Source organism: Toxotes jaculatrix, chromosome 5 (assembly GCF_017976425.1).
Source record: "Toxotes jaculatrix isolate fToxJac2 chromosome 5, fToxJac2.pri, whole genome shotgun sequence".
Classification (NCBI taxonomy): domain Eukaryota; kingdom Metazoa; phylum Chordata; class Actinopteri; family Toxotidae; genus Toxotes; species Toxotes jaculatrix.
Window position 1 is genome coordinate 10609576 of NC_054398.1, and position 18686 is coordinate 10628261.

At 40.8% G+C, this 18686-nt stretch overlaps 1 protein-coding gene across 1 annotated transcript in view; it reads right to left on the minus strand.

Moving 5' to 3' along the window:
* Positions 1-3483: 3483 nt before the first annotated feature.
* Positions 3484-18686, minus strand: part of pdhx (pyruvate dehydrogenase complex component X) — a 33233-nt gene continuing 18030 nt past the window's right edge. Inside the window, exons 5-11 of the mRNA XM_041039078.1 lie at positions 17133-17231; positions 12028-12193; positions 11385-11532; positions 9204-9262; positions 7922-8080; positions 5360-5424; positions 3484-4470 (exon numbers count right to left, since the gene is read on the minus strand). Of these exons, the coding sequence (XP_040895012.1) occupies positions 4215-4470; positions 5360-5424; positions 7922-8080; positions 9204-9262; positions 11385-11532; positions 12028-12193; positions 17133-17231 (952 nt within the window). The 3' untranslated portion in view covers positions 3484-4214. The remainder of the gene's footprint in view (positions 4471-5359; positions 5425-7921; positions 8081-9203; positions 9263-11384; positions 11533-12027; positions 12194-17132; positions 17232-18686) is intronic.

The window sequence follows — 18686 nt, forward strand, 5'->3', positions numbered from 1 at the left end:
CTGTTAAGTGAAGCTACTGAAGGCAATCAGAAGTCTGTCCATGTTGCAGCCTATGCTGGAGGTCTCTGAGGAGGTGAGAAAGGCTGTCAGCAGTGTGTCCTTACTGTGTATCTTTGGCCAATAGATGAGCACTGCAGTGTCTCTGACTGAATGAGCTACCCCGGCGTCATGGGAGCATGACTGGACTGCTTCAAAAGGCCAGGCTTTGTACAACAACAACAAAGCAAGGGCCTCGCTTGTGTTTGGGTGCCGGGACTGCAGCGCTGGCGTGTTTGGACAGTGAGCGTCACAGAGTACTGTATAGCCAACTGGAATGTCCTGTGTCATCCCCCATCTGGGTCGTACTTTCAGTCAGCACGGTGATGATAAGCCTCAGTAATCTCACAGGTAATATGTTTGCAGATGGCGCTCTGTTTGTGGGTAAATCACATGCCTTAACCTTCCAGAGCACACCGTACCCACCCATGGGACACTTTGACGTTGGTAGTTCTACTTTAGTTGTGTTTTGGTCTGTACCGGACTCCGTCTTCACACAACCTTGACAAATTATACATTGTTTAAAAGATCTGAGTCTCCTGATTCTATCTGTGCAAATCATTTTAGGATCCCCATATCACTGCCACAGCTGTTCACACAGAGTTGGGTCAGACTTGTGGCTATGGCTTTTAAGTGTTTTTCACACAAAAGGTACCAGAGTTATGACAGTAATCAAAAGGGTTGGACAACAGTAAGCTTATAATTTTTAGTGATTCTGCACAAAAGTAGGGGTTTTGGGTAACAGGATGGGCAAGGACCTTTTCCAAGAAATGACATAAAGGTGTAAATGTAGCAGACATTGAACTCAGACAGAAGAAGGAAGTGGAAGTGCAAGGTGGCCATTTTACGGTGGGCTTTGAAAGCAAAGTGTACAACCCAGTTAAAAGACGACTGAATAGGGAAGTGCTGGTAGTAAGGGAAAATGGAGAGACGAGAGGAAATCCTGTCAACAATGGTTGAACAAACTTGAGCGTGAGATAATGTGGATGAGAGCAAGCCACTCCCTAACCCTGGTGATCATTCACAAAGCCTATTCACACACAGAAATATGTGTCTCTGTGTGAGAGAGACCATAGAAAGAGAGGGATGGATTCCTGACTAGAATGGTTTATTATTGGATGATGCAGCCATCAAGAAGTATAATTGATCCTTATAATAATCCTCCAAAACACTACCTTCCTTGAGTATCCATTAAAAATCCATTTGATTTAATCTGAAAGCCTTAGAACTTTTAATAAATAAACAGTTCCAAGCTTTGATACAGCTCAGGACGACTGGGAGGGGCTGAGAAGAGGATTAAGGAAAAGGGAGGTTACAGACTTCGGCACTGCACCACTCCCTCCCACCCTGTGTTATTTTATTGTTAATCAAGAGGTGCTTCCAGCCCCTCATTGGATGTGCAGTTGAAACCCCTCAGACATGGAATTCAGTCATTCAGACCACTTCTGCTGTCTGGACCATCACATTCATCAGACAACATATCAGAAGGACGTCCAAATATCAGCACGACAGAAGTGCACACGGACCCACTTTGGTCTCCATAGCAACTGCCTCCATCACTCTGCACCATGTTGTGTGAGTCTGACCTACACGCCAGCCCAAACCCCCTCGCTATCTTTAAGACCCTGCATGCAGTTCATCAAAACCTCGGCGGGAACAAATCTGATTCCTTCTGTCTGGTGGCTCTCTCATCCAGCTGTTACACATAACCAGATTGGTGGGCAGCAGTCAGAGGAGTAAATGTCAGACTGTGACAGGAAAGCCAAAGAAATGTCAGAATCTGTTTTGCTGCATTTGCAGAGCTGATATTTGGAAGGGTACTGTTCAACTGCTCTGCTTAACAGCTCCAGCAGCTGTCAGGCTGACAGTAAAATGTGACATAGCACAAAGGTCTAATAAAGGAACATGATTTCATCGTCGGGACATGCAGTATTGTGCTAATAAAGGGCAAATAATAACAAAAAAAGGATAAAGCTTCAACAGCAAGAACAGCCAACTTCATCAAAAATATTAGATCTGAATAATATTGCATACCAGTGACACGGTGAGGCTTTGTCCCAACAAAAACATCTCATCAGGCTGGGACGTTTGGTAGTGCAAGAACATGAGACCATAGCATTTCAGAAAACATTAATCTGTGGTTATCAATAACTCTTTTTCATTTTTAACATGGTTTCCCTGTGGGCTGCTGGGGAAAGATCTGATATTCTATGGGTAAAAAAAACAAAACAAAATACCCTCTCACCACATTGGTTACACACTGGTTTCACTTGTTACAGAGCTGTGCATTTGACTTCTGATCTTGACTTACACAATACAGCGTTTAGATTATGAGCACTGCCTTATTTGACATTGTTTATAGTGATATTTCATGCTCAACAAATCACAACTATCACAAGAAAGATGATATAAAAAGCAAAAAATGTGTGCACATCAGCTGTGAGTCATAATCACCATTGTTGTATGGTGATTATGACTCAAGCTTAAATGTCAAAGGGCACCGTTTTTGTCCTCTCACTTTTTATTTGAGTGCACCTTCCATCGCCGTGGTAACTGGCACTGTGGAAGGTGTATGTGTGCGTGTCTGTAGAACAGTAGGCATGCTGTAGAAAACAGCTGGGTTGTGCCAATTGCCTGAGTGCCCCCTCCGTCCCCGTGCACCCTGCCTGTATGTCTCCACCAGAATGCACACATTTCTATCTGATACCACAGCAACCACAGAACAAAATGTTCTCGCTTCAGTCATTAAAAAGAGGTTATTACGTGTGTGAAGAGTTTCAGGAAAAGCAGAGTAGTAGAGAAAATGCTGTATTTAGAATTACTGTCACAGCTGTAACAGAATCATATAGGATATTAATACAGTTCCTGTGTCTGTTTTATTGCTGCCTGTATTGTCCACAACTCTTCTTAGGTAATGTGTAAACTAGTTAATGCTGTGCATAAAAAAAAAAAAAAAAACATGAATTCAGAGGTGTGTTTAGATCAGCGTCTCTCTCAAATGTCACACACCACCCATACTCTCATTTTTAGACACTTTGCTTAGAGCAATATGTGGTGTGTAAAATGGAAACCTAAGCTGGAGAAATAGAAAGTCTGTGATCACAGCTTTGCCCACTTCAGTACCTTTTTGTATAATCTCTAAAAGAAACCAGACTCTGCTTATGCATATCTAGGATAAGCTCTGCCTGACTGCTGCTGACACATATGTAAACAGCTGTTCTGCTCACGCTTACAGCAAAGATACACATCTGCCAATAGAGGCTGACCTGTATACTCACCCCAGCAAATTATCCTAATTGGCGTCTTTGAAATAATTATTATGTAATCTCTTTAGATTTTAATTAGATAGCAACACACACACACAGACACACATCTGTGGTTTCCCTGGTAGCTGTGCTACACCGTGTGGGTGGGGAGAAACATGTTTTAATGAGGCGCTCAGACATCTGAAGGTTGAATGGTGTGTTTTATTGGCATCTAAAGACACCAAAACCCAAATGATTTTATCTATTCCGTATACACATGGACTTGAACGTTTTCAGGGATGGCATGGCATCTATTTTAAATAAGTTAAAACATATTAACATGAAGAATTAATTAAGTGCTTTAGTTGTGTTAAAATTTCATAACAACAGGTACCAGTATGTGGGTCTAACCTTATTGTACGCTGTCTTGCCAATGATGTTCAGTAATAAATATCTCTGACAAATGTACATATGGGGGTTTTACAGTTCCATGGACTATTGCATGTGTGTTAATGAGACTGAATAGATGCAGTGGTACTGAAAAATAGAACTTGAACAGGAATTAAGAGTTCATATTTATATATAAACAATGGTGTGATAGAACGACCGTCCCTATTACAGTGCGTAGGAGGCACCCTGCTATGCCACTTCTGCCTTAGTAATATTTGGCACCACTGCTAGAATCCTGTACCACTCTAGCAGAAGCCCTCTTTAACTCCTCCATTACAAAGTCTGGTAATTATCTGTCAGAAGCAAGCAACAAACTGAAGTTTACAATATGTACAGGACTTCTTTGTCAGCCTTAATCCAAGCACCAACAGGAATCACCTTTTTAGCAGCGCTCTGCTTGCAAAAGCATGGGACAGGCTTTGTCATGGAGGTATTTCTTGCTTTGTCTTTCCGATTAATTTCATACCGCTATGTCTTTGTTTTTCAGGCGAGGGCCATGCGTTGGGGCTGTTCCAGGTTGGCGCGGAATTTATCAAGAAACCGTGAGGCTAATTCGTCATCCACTAGCCGTCCGTCACTGGACAATGTAACTGTCATCAGGTGCTGAGTGTGCAGGGTCTCATCATCCTCGCGTAGTCGCAGCTCGGCCCTGGAGGTCCCAACGGCGAGGATACAAGCCTGAGGAGGGTTGATCACAGCACTGAAGCCACTGATACCGAACATCCCTAGGTTAGATATACTGCCAAAGGAAGGGGGAAGAAAGAAGAGACAGGACACATATTACATCATTAGTCTCGAGCTCAAGCTCACAGGGGGGAAAATGCATAAAGATGAACTAAGTGGACATAATGGTGGTTCTAAAACCAGCTCCATGATGCAAAAAAAGAACATTACCACTCAGAGTGAGTCAATAAAAAATGAGAGGGTGAATTAAGTGTATAAATATAATTGGCTGTGAACATCTTATTACATAAAATGGAACACTGATCAGTAAAGATTAATACACCAGAGCCAGCCTCCAAATCTCTCCCTAAATGCTGTGTATGGTGAGTAAGACTGACCCGAGGGCAGTTTGCTGTTTGCCTTAATGAGAATTCTAGCTCAGGGGGAATGGAAAAATGAATAGAGGAAGGGCGTACACACATATCCTCAGGAGGACAAAGAGGGCTGCATCTCCATAGGAATTCATCGCTCCTGCCTGACACAGAAACCCCATTTATGTCTCAATGACACCATTAATTCTAATGAGCTGAAAAGCCTGCCTTCCACTTTTCTGCAGTTGATGGCACAGTAACTAATGGTCCCAGGACCACATTCAGTTCAGGACCACGTGAAATGCAGAATATGCATAATATATTGACTCTTTGTGAAACCAGATTTAAGCCATAATAGTGGAAATTTATGATGGCTATCTTATCACTGAGCTAGAGAGGAAACTGTGAGATAGAATTAGGCGTTACAGATAAAAGGGCCTTTGTTCCCACACATAAAGAAAAAGAATTCTGTTTATTGAATTTAGAAAATTGATAGTTACACAATAGAGGAAGGACTGGAGAATAACATTGAGTTTTATAATGTCATGACTTTCCATCCGCCTGTTCTTTACCTAAGAGATGATGTGTGTTTACCTGAATGAGCCTCCCTGGTACTCCTCAGGCAAAAGTTTCCCATCTCGAGCCTTCTGGGCCAATGCCTACAGAAAAAACACATCACTCATTTCTCATGTAAGACATCACCAGAGGTCCTGACTCTGAAAACTTATCAAAGAAGCAGAGATATTTCACAGGTTAAGTGAAAACCTTGACCTGGTGGTGACTCTACGGGAAAAACTAAGCAATCACCAAATTTATTAGAATTCACCCTCTGAGGACCATGGATATCTGTACATTATTTTATGGCAATTCAACTAATAGCTGTTTTGATGTGTTTGAAGTGAAAAGTTAAAAACTTTTTCCATGATATTCTATTGGTCCTGCTGTACTGACAGTGCATCAGATGTTGTCTGTTCCAACTAGTCAACAAGCCACAACAGACTTGTATTTTAGATAAATTTGTTACCCACACACATGAAAAAAGGGAACTGACAACACCCAGAAGGAAGATGAGGCATCTGATGAGGAAAACTAACACATTACCACAGGTCCATGTTCTATCAGAGCAGGGAAGAGAGTGAGTGACAGCCTCGGAAAGAACACAAGATATCTGTCAGATTAGTGTGATGATGATTTAGTGAATGTGTGCCTGCACTTGGTCCACTATACCTTCAACAATAATGATTCCTGTGATCCAAGAAACATTTACAGCATATCACAGATCAAGAATTATCTTTTGAATCTGATCAGGCTTGGTGAAAAGGTGTCGTCAAACTCTTTCAAGCTATTGCTGGGCTGAAACTGCTGGATGGCCCCCACATCTTTAATCAGCATGAACTTTCTTCAAGAGGAAGTGAACTTAAAGGTTAATGCAGGGATTCAACCAACACAGAATGTCAAGAATGAGTCACAGGATCTTTGAGACACAGAGGGATATGGTGGGCACGTTTGCGATAAGTGCTCTTAGTACAAAAAAGCAGACTGATGTTCCACTCCATCATCAATAGCTAGCAGCGGCCCCTCCATACTTCATCCAAACCACATGTTGATTTTAATTTGAGACCAATAAGGGCTTGTAAATGTAAACTGAACTCAAGGCAGCAGCATAACTAAACTGAATAGCAGTGGGTGGCACAGTACATTTTGAAAGCTTAAGTGGACTGAAATGGCTGTGGAGCTGTTGTGTGTGCGCACTTAGGATGTAACATTTCACACAGTGATTTGATCGGTAAGTACTAACAGACATTACATTATTTGACTTGAATCAGTCAAAACTGTTTAATAAAGACAACATACAAAAAGAAAAAAAGAAGAACCCTATTCACAGCTAGTTTTGCTAATAGTTGCAGTATAGTATAGCATTAATGTGCAAAAATATCTGTTCAGACAAACAGACAACACCTCGCGGACTGAAGTAATCACATCCATTGCAAAACCTGACTGCATGGACTTACACCATTACAACATGGTCATGCTGGAATTTGGTAATAGTATGTCTAAAACCTAATTACACACCCACCCACTCGCCCTCTCAACCCAACCTGCATCAACTCTCACTGATAGTCACAGACAAACTGTGTATTGGGCAAAAACCACCACACATATTCTCACCACTGCCAAGTTGAAATTGGTATTGTCACAACTACAAATACTCCTGTACTAATTCTACTTCAGCCACTGTCAGCATAATTACCACTGCAGCTACTACTGCTACTATTATTATGGCTGACACTGAAATGTGATGTCAACACTGTTCAGATAACACTGTGTCATTAGATTAAAAAAGAAAAAGTCTTCCAGTTTGACAACATTTTTTAATATGTTATGGAAGCAGTCAAGGGCCTTCCATGCTTTGTTGCAGATTAAAAGAATATGTTTACAGAGACATAACGTGTGGACATAGGCCCTGAACAGTTGGGGATTATTAGACCAGGTCACTGCTGGTGAGAAACATTGCCTTCATAACCCTCATCTTCAGAAATGCATCTATTTCATGTGTGTGTGTCTCTTTAATGAGAAAGACAGAGAAACTCAAATCATCAAGAGTGTTGTGTGCACATGTATATCAAATTGCGAGAGCATATTTGTGTGTGCTCATGAATAAATGTCTGTCCCCAGCTGCTCTCTGTGAGAAGGAGAAATAGCTGACCATTGTTGTTTTCTACCCCACCTGTGGCCACTGACAGCTGAGACCTGCAACCTAACAGCCCCAAAATCAAACTCTCAAACCTAATGATCTATCACGCTGATTTGAAACGACCATTTCTACAAAAAACATGATCATCCTAGATGAGCACAACTCTACAGATGCCCACAGAGTTCATTTTCCCATATAGCTGAGCCACAGTCAAACCTTAACTCCCTTATCTGTTCCCACATACAAACCAACAGCAAACCTCCATGTCTTCACCTTAAGTGGTACAGTGAACGCCCCCACAGCTTGAAGTTATGATCAACCCACAGCAAAGAATAATGAGGAACATTTCCATCCAAGAAGGCATTAGGAGACAACTCTCACAAGGTTACATGGGAACATACTGTAACAGAATGGTTTATAGTGCTGCCTTCTTTAATTCCTCTTACCCTTGCGATTTTTACCTTAGCGCTAGCTGAGATTTCCTGGACTCCTTTGTTCGCAGCGTCCTTGATGATGGGGGTAATGAGGCCTCTGTCAGTCGCCACAGCGATTGCAATGTGGATTGAATCGAGCGCACAAGGACCATCACCAGACCAGATCACGTTTACTTCTGGCATCTCCTAAGATAAAACGTCAGAGGTCAGCCCAGGTCCTGACAGGGAACAATAACTAAACAAAGAAAGATAAAAAGACTTCCTGCTTTGGCTCCATGGTGTTTCCATGCAGTTCGTAAGTATGGAAAAACGAATCTGATACAATACCAAAAAGAGAAAAATTTCCTCTGCATACAAAAAAATACAGGAGAACCTGTGCCAATGCACACCAATTTGTTAAAAAGTGACACAAAACTGGCCTCAGATGCCACTTGCTGATGTGCTTAGGTCAAATCAGGAGACAGCACGGTTGCTTTTTCCAATTTTCTGATGTTCCAGCATTACATAAGCGAATCACATAGTTTAGCGCAGAAGTCAAAGACTTCTGGGCCGTTCATGTACACATTTATGTGCCACATTCCTCACATTTAGTGTAACACCCACTCTCAGCTGCTGCTTCATATGACAGTGCTTCATACATGTCTTTCTACAGTCTGTATGGTGTAATGCAAAGTGCCCATGACGTCTGGTACTTGAAAATGCTTAAAGTTGACACATTCACTGAAGCAGATATAATATTCTATGATAAGTGATTAAAATAAATAGGTTGATAAGCAATGCTGTTCTTATCAACATTCCTTGCTGGAATAACTAAATTACCAGAGGAACGCATCTATTTTTAACCTGCATTTTCCTCCACACATTCCTCAAATAAAACCACAGCAGAGTTCATTCAGGAAAAAAAAAGTCAATGTAAACATGCATTTTTGAGATTTCTGTCTTTCACTTTGTGTTTTCTTAAACTACCCAGGAAGATGAATGGTTTAATAATTTCCTCAGAATTTCCATGATACTGGCAAGGCTACTGCTACCAGTTCCTGTTGCTAACTTACTCACTACCTGAATAAGCTAGCAACAGGGACAACAGTGACCGGTGTTGCCTAGGAAATTATTTACAGTATGCTCTGTGTCCACAGGCTCTGTTAAACACTGAAAGACATAAAATATCAGACGCTTGAAGGCACACAGTCATTTGAAAAGGATATTTAAATATACGCAGCATTAGGGGAAAAAAAAAAAGCTTGACTTGAAAATTACACAGGTTTATGGAACAAATGACAGCAAAAAAAGGAATCCAAACAGTACTTACTTTAAGTGTAACAGCAGCTGCCTTGATAATGAAATCATTAACAGACACTTTGATTTGCTCTGAAATGACAAAGAAGACACGATACGTGAGTCTGATTCAACCTTTAATGAGAATCAACACCAGAGTATTCCATCTTATTACCACGGACAGCTATAAAAGAGCTGGTGTGGGACGTACTGCCTTGGTAGGGCCACAGACAGATACGGGCAACAAAATGAACATCTGGGCATGTATTCTGTACAAGAACTGTGAGGTGTGATATTGCCCAAAGCAGCTTGTTTAGGGGTAAGGTTCTAATGGAGAATATAACCACAGCACTGATATAGGCCTCCATTTCACACACACTTTTGTAAATGAAGGATACTACGCTTGCATAGCACATTTTCTCATGTGGAAAAACCCCCCACAAAAACACAGATCCCATATCGTGCAGACCTGTGCTCCAGTTGATCAGGATCAGTCCCCGTCTATTTGACTCAGGCACTAGCATTTGCTCTGGTCCCCTCTCTGTGTGTGACACCAGCGGACCAAGCGGGTTTGGCCTGGCATCGCTGCCAACTTTTACTCGAGTCCATTAGTGCTGTACCAGACAGTTATGAATGCTGTGAGCGGGATGATTAACGAGCTAACCGTGAAATCGTGCTGCCCCGGAACAATGAGAGTCCGCAAAAACAACCGGAGAGTGAATCCCTCATACACACAACCTCGCTAATAGGTCTGGAATGGGCGTCCCATTTCCTCCATCAAAGTGACAGGACCCAGAGAGATTTACTGTTTGTTTGACAGCTAAGCAAAGTTAAGCTAAATAAACCCAATTATTTGTGTGTTGATCTAAATGTTTAAAAATAGGAAACTGATGAAGCACTCTTGCTATATCAACATGAAAAACGGTCCAAAGTAAGCATGGGTTATTTTTAAGGAATCTGTGAAAGGCAGCAGTGAAGGATAAATATAATCTTGGCTGAATAAGGCAAAATGCTGAACAGTAACTATTGTGACACACCTTAATCTTAAAAACAGCAAAAAAAACCCCCCAAAAGACACACATCCTGATGGGTGTAGCACAAGAAGTTGTGGTTTGCCCAATAACAGTTGCCAGAGGAGGATGTGAGGCTGAGAAAGTAAGAGAGCTGCTTATCAAAACATGGAGAAAACACTGCTAGGTTCAGGTAATATTTTATTTATTACTGAAGCCCTACCAGGCTCAGTCTATGCATATTGACAGTGTATGAATGGACAGAGCTATTTTCCTCTAGCACACATTGCCCTAAAGCATATCACTTTCTTTCTCCAGAGTCTTTTGATGCTCTTCTATATTATGAATTCTGTTGTTCATCATACAGGGTGCACCAAAGAGCCAAAACTCTAAAGAATCCATTTGAAATACTTTGAACCAGAGAGAAATGATTACTCTGGTAGAATACTTTACTCTCCTGTAAGCACAAAGAACATCTATAATGAATGAAACCTTATTCTCATGAATGAAAACAGCTTCCATTTCTACCATTTTATCAACTTGTTTTGTTGATATAATTTGCTTTGTCAGCTGGAGTGAGCCATTTCATGCTAGCAGAGGCAGCCACCCCGTTAGTCAAATTTGAGAAATTATGTATTAGAGCTATGTTCTATGACTAACAGTGGGCGTCTTATCAAGATATGATCAGCCTTACATTTTGATGTGTGTTATGAAAAAAAGAGCAGATCTGATCGGTGTCAGATATGGATGTTTCCAAGATCTCACAATGCACTTTTCAGTCCTCTGGAGGTGTTGGGCTTCTAGGTCTGATTCAGCCATTTACGCCCCATTTTTTTCACTTGATAACCCGTAAAGCATGTGAACTGTAAGCCACTGATACCGTGCAGGGTTGCTCTTAGACATAGGGGATATTATATGTATACATGTGCATCAATTTCCTCTGTATGAGAAAAAGAAAAGTCACAATTCTCTGTGGAAAGGGGAATGTGTTGTTTTGAACCAGAGGAACATGACTAACCTGACTCACGTACCACAGGTTCTTGCAATGACTGTCGTCTTTGTCGAACAAGTAGTCATGTGAAAACCCTGAAATCCACATCTTCATGGAAATGTTTCCTTACAAATTTTACACTAACATGTGCATGTACAGAATGGTGCTAATGCGTAAACACTCTAAAAGTCTCGTAAAAGTCTTGTGTTTTTACCTTTGGCCAAGTCTTTGCGGAGCTGCATGACGGCAGCCACGTCACAGTCCACTGAAGCATACGCATGGGGGATGGTGGTCTTCGATTGTGTTAGTCTTTGAGCAATCACACGGCGGACATTTGAGGCGGGGATCTCTGTGAAAGTGCCCTGAGGAAGATAAGTGGAGGGAAGGGGAAGCAAATAATTAAATGAGAAGAAGAGGGTGCTTGCTATTGACTAACTTGCTACAGTGAGTTTATGATTGGTTATGACTGACTGATGTTGTAAAAAGAAAATGTGTCCATCTGGTTATTTTTAGACCCTGTGTACTATAAGTCAAGCCACAAGGCTTGTGGAGCTCCATGAGAATACTAAAAGAAACTGAACCATCATTTACTAACAACCTCACTCTATGTGAACACAGGCAAACAAACACATACAGAGGCAAGACTACAAGAGTAAAGATGCCAGGTGTGCTCAAGATGATCATTCAACAATCCCTTTGCGGCCCTGACACAAAGCCAAAAGTTGGAAGATGGGTTGTTATTGAGCGCATGTTGCTGATTATATATAGTAGTTTCGCAGAACTACCACAAAACCGACACTGTGATGTGAAATTGTTTTGTGCGAGAGAGGAAGAGAGATGGTGCAAGAAGTACTCACAGGTGCTCCTGGTTTCCCTGGTATAGAGAGAGGAGGTATGTTGGGTCTGCTGCCTGGGGGTGGAGGGGTAGCTACGGGAGTAGGAACAGGACTCGGGGCAGCCGGAGCAGCCATAACTGGTGCTGCTTTGGGGGCAGGAGATGTCTTCAAAAGATTCAATGCATCTCTGTTAAACAAACAAAATAATAATACTGAGTAAATAACTTTGATATTTTTATACAATAAAATGTATAAAGTAATTTGGGTCCATCTCTGTTGACCTGCGCATGTACGCAGGCTGATTCCCAGGCAAACTTTTTCCTTTCATCATGTTTTTCTTGTTTCTGATCATTATTAATGGAAGCCTAATATTTACTGTGGAAAAACTAAATCAAACTATTTCCTTTTGTTTGACAAGTCCTGTCATTTCTTTATTGTCTTTTTCACTATTAAATGAAACTGCAAGAGTACAAAACATCACTGGCATAGCTAATGATGTACAATGATACATTATTAACCCATATGCTCCCACTTGGCAAGCTTATATGTAGCTCTCTTCCAGTTTTGTCTGGTTTCTATTTGAGTCAGGCTTGTAGAAAGAGAGGTAACTTTCGGTTATCCTCAAGCGGATGGGCGTCATGAGAATCATTTGCAAGTCACAAACAAACCCCATCAGGCCAGGAAGGATCAGGTGACAGCTGCAGCAAGGGACAGGGTTATTCAAAACCTTGGCTTCATTGTACTTTCCCAATGGTATGGTGAGCCATGAACATCACTTCTTTCCATACAGCATCTTTTTCCAAAATAAAATAGCACTGACTTTTTTGGTGCAGACACCTCAGGTAGAAGTGCATGTCTGTTTCATAACAGTTGTATGTATGATTATGTAGTGTATGTTTCAAGAGATCTGCCCCAGATTTCTTTTTTCACCCATTAATTTTAGTCTTAGCAGTGAAAGTAGTGGGAGGGGCAGGTATCAGGTGTGTCCACTTGAAGCCTCTGTGGTTCCAGTTCAATGCACTGGGGTCCACCTACCCACATGCATCCACTCTTTTGTCTGGACCAGCTGCCTCTGACCTAATCATGTAGTCTGGGCCCCACAGCTATTTTCTTCTTGTCTGTCTTTTGTTCTTTTATTTCCTCTATCATGCTAGTTGCTACTTCTCTCTCACAGATAGGACTATTTGTTTGTGGAAGGATTGAGGCAACTTGGAAATCCCCCACCTAACCTGAGAGGGCCATACTGAGTGTTAAATTAATATTTACAGACATCTATAAGACAAATTAATTAAACAACACAGAAGCTGTATATGACTTAAAATCTGAAAAAAGACAGTGCAAACAAATTAAAGATGATCCATATGAGGAAAAATGTGCAAGAATTGTGAGAATGCATAGGCAGATCATGTATATAAACTCACACAATGTTACTGTTATGACATGAGAGCAAGTCAAGTCAACAGCAGCCTACTGCGGTGGTCGCTGTTGGTGATGACACCATAGATAGCTTTTGTGTAGCTGGCTGGCATCTGCTTTTTACACCGACCATTTACAAATCTACTGACAGCCAAGGCAATGGAGCCTCTGAAAGGATGGGAGAGGGTGACTGGAATATTAAAAAGGGGACGAGGCATCACTCACTTGCACAAGGGCACACACACATACATAAATGAGCACCAAATGTACACAGAAACACATGGATAAACTTTGTCTTCTATTGCCACCTGACAGGCTGAGGTAGGAGAAAGGGTGCTGTAGTCATGAAACCTGCTCCACTTGACTGATGTTCAGCCAGACACGTTTTTTCATCCACATTAAAAAACACAATGAGTGAACCATCTTAAATAGAAAAATTGTGAAATTTAAACAACAACCTGAATGTTATGGCTAAAGTTGAGCCCAGTGTAGTAGAAGACTACTCTGTAGTCTGATGTTAACTTATTACTTCAGCATTAACACTAGAGAACCATCTCTCTCTCACACACACAAACATTTAGTAAAATTATAACTTTTTTGCACAGCAAGAAACAAAAGAAAGAGAAATGGGTCCAAATCAACACTTTCTCTTGAGGAAGGTCGCACAAAATGGGAGTTTTGCCACAGGAAGCGGAAGTGTTTTTGAAACGATGGAAAACTAAAGAGGCTATCATTGACATGCCACAAGGCAGTAACATTCTTTTATTAAGACTCCTTGTTTTTAAAACTAGGCCTTAGGAATAAGTCAATATTGCTACTTTGTGTTTTACCTACTGTGTCTCTGCTGTTGTGGTGGGTTTTTTGTGTTTTCTGAATAATGCAAAGTAAAGTTTTAGCCAGCCAGAGAACAAGCAGACCTCTCACTGTTAATGAATACCTGTGTTGGTCAAGGTCAAACATGTCCTTTAAAAAAAAAAAAAAAACTACTCTTTTGGCCAGCCCTCATTGCTATTAACCCCTTTTTGTGAGTGTTATGCTACCGGGAAGCAAAAAGTGAAATAAACAGAGACATCACAAGTGAGAGCTAAAGGACATCATTATATTTTAGAAATGGGCCCAAGCAGTCGACCAGTTGATACTTAACCTCTGAAAACTTAAACTACAGATGGACTATTTTAAACTGACTAGCACAGCGAAAACAATAGATTACAAAAACTTGTAAGCGAGGGAGCTGAGAGTTTGAATGTGCATGTGTGTCCTTTTGAATTAACATTCTGTGAAATCATAAGTGTTAAGACAAATGTACACTTCTACTAAAATGTGATATAAAAAAAGTTGTTCATAAAGTAACAGCTTCCTCTAACTGTAAGTAATAGTGTTCTTCCTGCATTTACACAGTGTATAGTCTTACAGTCATTCTGCCTATAGGAAAGTACAAACAAAGACCGGTATGGCCCATTACTGTGTTGCCTCTTGGCTAACTGCCATTTATGTCTATGATGACAGATAAGGGGAGAAAAGGTAGTGATACACATGTCTGTCTTTGCACACAATCTGTTTTTAAACCTTGCTGTGGATTATGTAACATGCTATGATCTCATCCCTGGGTTGCATGACCTCTCTTATTCATGCCCACTATAGGGGGCCTTCACTAGAGCAGTGGGTGGAATTGGAGGGGTACATTTCCCTGGTTTCAGTCTTATCTGATGTGCCAAAGGACAAAGGAAAGGAAATCGGGTCCATTCTGCCCTCTCCTGAAGGAGCTAAGCCGATGTGAAACTATTTGCACAAGGAGATTTGGTTTCTGACAAGAAGAGAACTGTTCAGTCTCACGACATACCTAGCTTATAGCCCATACTGCATACCTAGGTTCAGCCATTTTCACCTAAATTTTAAAGATACTGGCCAGAGAGAAAAAAGGAAAGAGAAAAGGAAGAAAAATTGACTTTCCATGCTTGAGCGAGCAGCCATCAGATACTGACCAATGATCAATGCATCCACAATTTGTGAATTATATATACCTATAATTACCCCTATACCCCTAGACTTGTCATCTGCAGAACAACTGTACAAAGGATGTTTGTTTTCTGTAATTATACTGGACGTCCTCCACATATCAAATTTGTGTTCCTAAAATTATGTTTTCAACAACCTGTTTCTCAAACAAAAAAAACTCATAAAAAAAGAGAATCAAATGCGCCATTCCAAGATAGGTAGTGCTTTAAAAGTGAGACTTTGTAGATTTCTTTTTTTTTTCTGTGGTTTGGCCAGCAAACTGTTTGGAGCAGCCCATCATTCAATTCAGGAAGGCTTCTTAGCTTCAGGAAGGCTTCTTACCAAACTTCAAAACACATTGTTTTTTTTCTTAAACCCCTTTACTTGCAGAGTCTCTACGCTCCTGCAGACCCTCTTCCTTTCTGAAGACTTTCTGAGCTAATTAGCCATCTTGGGTATCAATAAGTGAATAGGCAAGCCATTCATGCAAGTTTCAGCACACGGTTTAAGGAGAGAGAACAGACAAATCACGTCAGAGCAAATCATTGGAATATAATTAAAACCGCATAACTAAAACAATCCAAACTTCAAAACCTAGAAATCATGTTGACACCACAATAGCAAAGAGCATGCTAACCTAGAGAGTTAATTACAGCTATATACTGATGCGACTGCCTTCTCTCAAGTTTCCTTCTTGCTACTTGGTAAAGTTTGTTGCATAAGTTTTGATTTGTAATTTTCTGTTGGTAGAAAGGGGTAAAAACCTGGCACCAGACGTATGAATAAAAGACTAAATTGGCTAAATAAAAGGGCATATGATACACTCAACACATTTTGTTATTGATCAGACTGGTGTTTTTAAACATTTAAATTCGTTGTGAATGCACCATTACTCCAGCTTTAAAATAGCCTTTTTTTTGCTACATTTACACCTAGGTATGCATTAAGAGGAAAGGCTTTGCTGAATTTCTATGAGCTATCATTCTTCACAGTGTTTGGTTTATTAAGCTTCACGTGTACTTCTCTTTTACTGTAGACACATTTTCCCAAAAACATATGGTCTGTGTTTCTATGGGCACCGGTGGGTCCTGGAGAATAGGTTGCTATGACGACAGAAGTTGCTTAATGAGATTCCCCAGCAGGGTGTTAGGCGGGTAACGAGAGCATTCAATCAGGTCCCCACTGACAGCAGGTAGCCATTAGAGCTCTGGGTCTGCGTCTGTGTGTTCACAGCTTTCTTTAGTCTGAATTCACCACTCAACAGGATTAAAGCACCTTATATCTTAGTCACAGTTTTTTCACTCACCTAGACTCTCCCATGGTTTCATTTTCATTCACACTGCCCACACTGTGGCTGTGACCTGCCTTGCTCTGCCTGACATCCTTTCCCTTGATGACCACAAGGGGACCCTTCCAATCTGTTAGGCCCACTAAAATGCCAAACAAGCACCTACTCCTGACACATGGATCCAGTTTAAACAAACGACATAGTGTGTTGGCAAAATATGACACTCATTTCTTCATACTGAATTCTTTGACCTATTAAATGGATCTTCATCACTCATTATACTCTTATTAAAGCTGATTTTGTTTTTGCAGCAACAGAGAATTTATGTTAATAAAATCGATGATTCCACAGCCTACATTATAACGGGTTTGTTTGAGATTACTTCAATGTCACCAGGAATATAGACAAAACATTCACTTATACTCACTCCTTGGTGATAAGTCCTCTTGGTCCAGTAGGTGTGGCCAGTTTTGGGTCTAAACCATGGGTGTCCAGAATGTGTCTTGCTGCTGGACTCAGACGTAAGCTGGAGTAAGCATACGAAAGCATGAGACAACTGTACAAAATTTCTTGTGCACATTTCAAACTTTAAGACTTAACTTTGATCCAAAAGTTCTTAATTATGAAAAAAATCGCTTTATTTCTTAACTTTTAGAAATAACAGTAGATGACATGATATACATACTTGTATACAACATATAGCAATCTGTCACTGTTGTTTCTTTTCCTGTCTACAGTGAACAAAGTTAGTGTCAAACTGTCCATTTGTGGTATTAGTAGAGATTGAAAGCCTTAAATAGCTCATTTCTGCATCTGTTTCCTACTAATCATTCTTGCTCCACAAAACTTCCACCTTTTCATCTCTCACCCATCTCCCACCATGTAGACGGCCTCAGCGTAAAATGTTTGCATAACAAATAGGCCCTGTTTGTTCTGTGGCAGTTCCTTTGAGAATTTATTGTGTAAACAGGGACAGGTAGGATCTCACACATTTTGAAATGTGAACGGAGAAGAAACATCTTATTCAGCAAGTTAGATTGTAGTAGTACAGCGGCATCATATTTTCCAAAAAAATAAAAAATAAAAGAAGCCACTTAGGCTGTGTGAGTCAGGCTTGTTTGACGCGTGTCCATATACATACCTGATTAAAAGAATCCCATAGTCACTGTCGACTTCATTCATTCAGTTTAATCTTTGTTCCTTCTTATACAATGTCCATTTCAAAACTCATTATAATAACAAAAATTTATCAAACTACACGGTCAAAACTGCACGGTCAAAACGGCACGGTCAAAAACTTTTTTGGCGAGGCACCACACAGCCTTCGAACTAACTACCTAAGCGCACCTGTGCGCCTCACCTGACCTAAATAACTTTGGCTCCACCCAAAGACAAACGGGGCAGTCGACCACCTTGAGACTCATAATAACATAAATCCACAACTTGCACTTAAGTACATGAAATATAGCCTAACAAAAACATGAAGAAATACATAAAATAAATCACTCTCATTTTGGCATCTACACACCTGGCCCCTAATTATGGGGCAGCAGGACACATAATCACTTAACCTAAATGATTTAACCATTTTACCAATAACTAAAAAGCTCATGCCATCAATGCAGAGAAAATACATCATACAAAGTACAATCATGGACACTAATATTCAATACAATGTGCCTTTATGGGGCAGCGATCCGCCTACACCCCTTAGCTGGCATCACAGACCAGGCACAGCTTGGTAACAGGCCTTTCCAGGATACCTGATTTTGTCTTCACAAATACACTCCGCACCAGGCCCTTTGCATCCAGCCTAGTTTGCACTACTCTTCCCAACAGCCAGGAACTGCGTGGGGCCTTTTCATCAAGGATCATTACAATGTCACCAGGTTTGAGGTTTTGCTTGACCTGATTCCATTTCTGCCGCTCTTGCAAACTAGGCAGGTGCTCCCGCACCCACCTTTTCCAGAACAAATCTGAG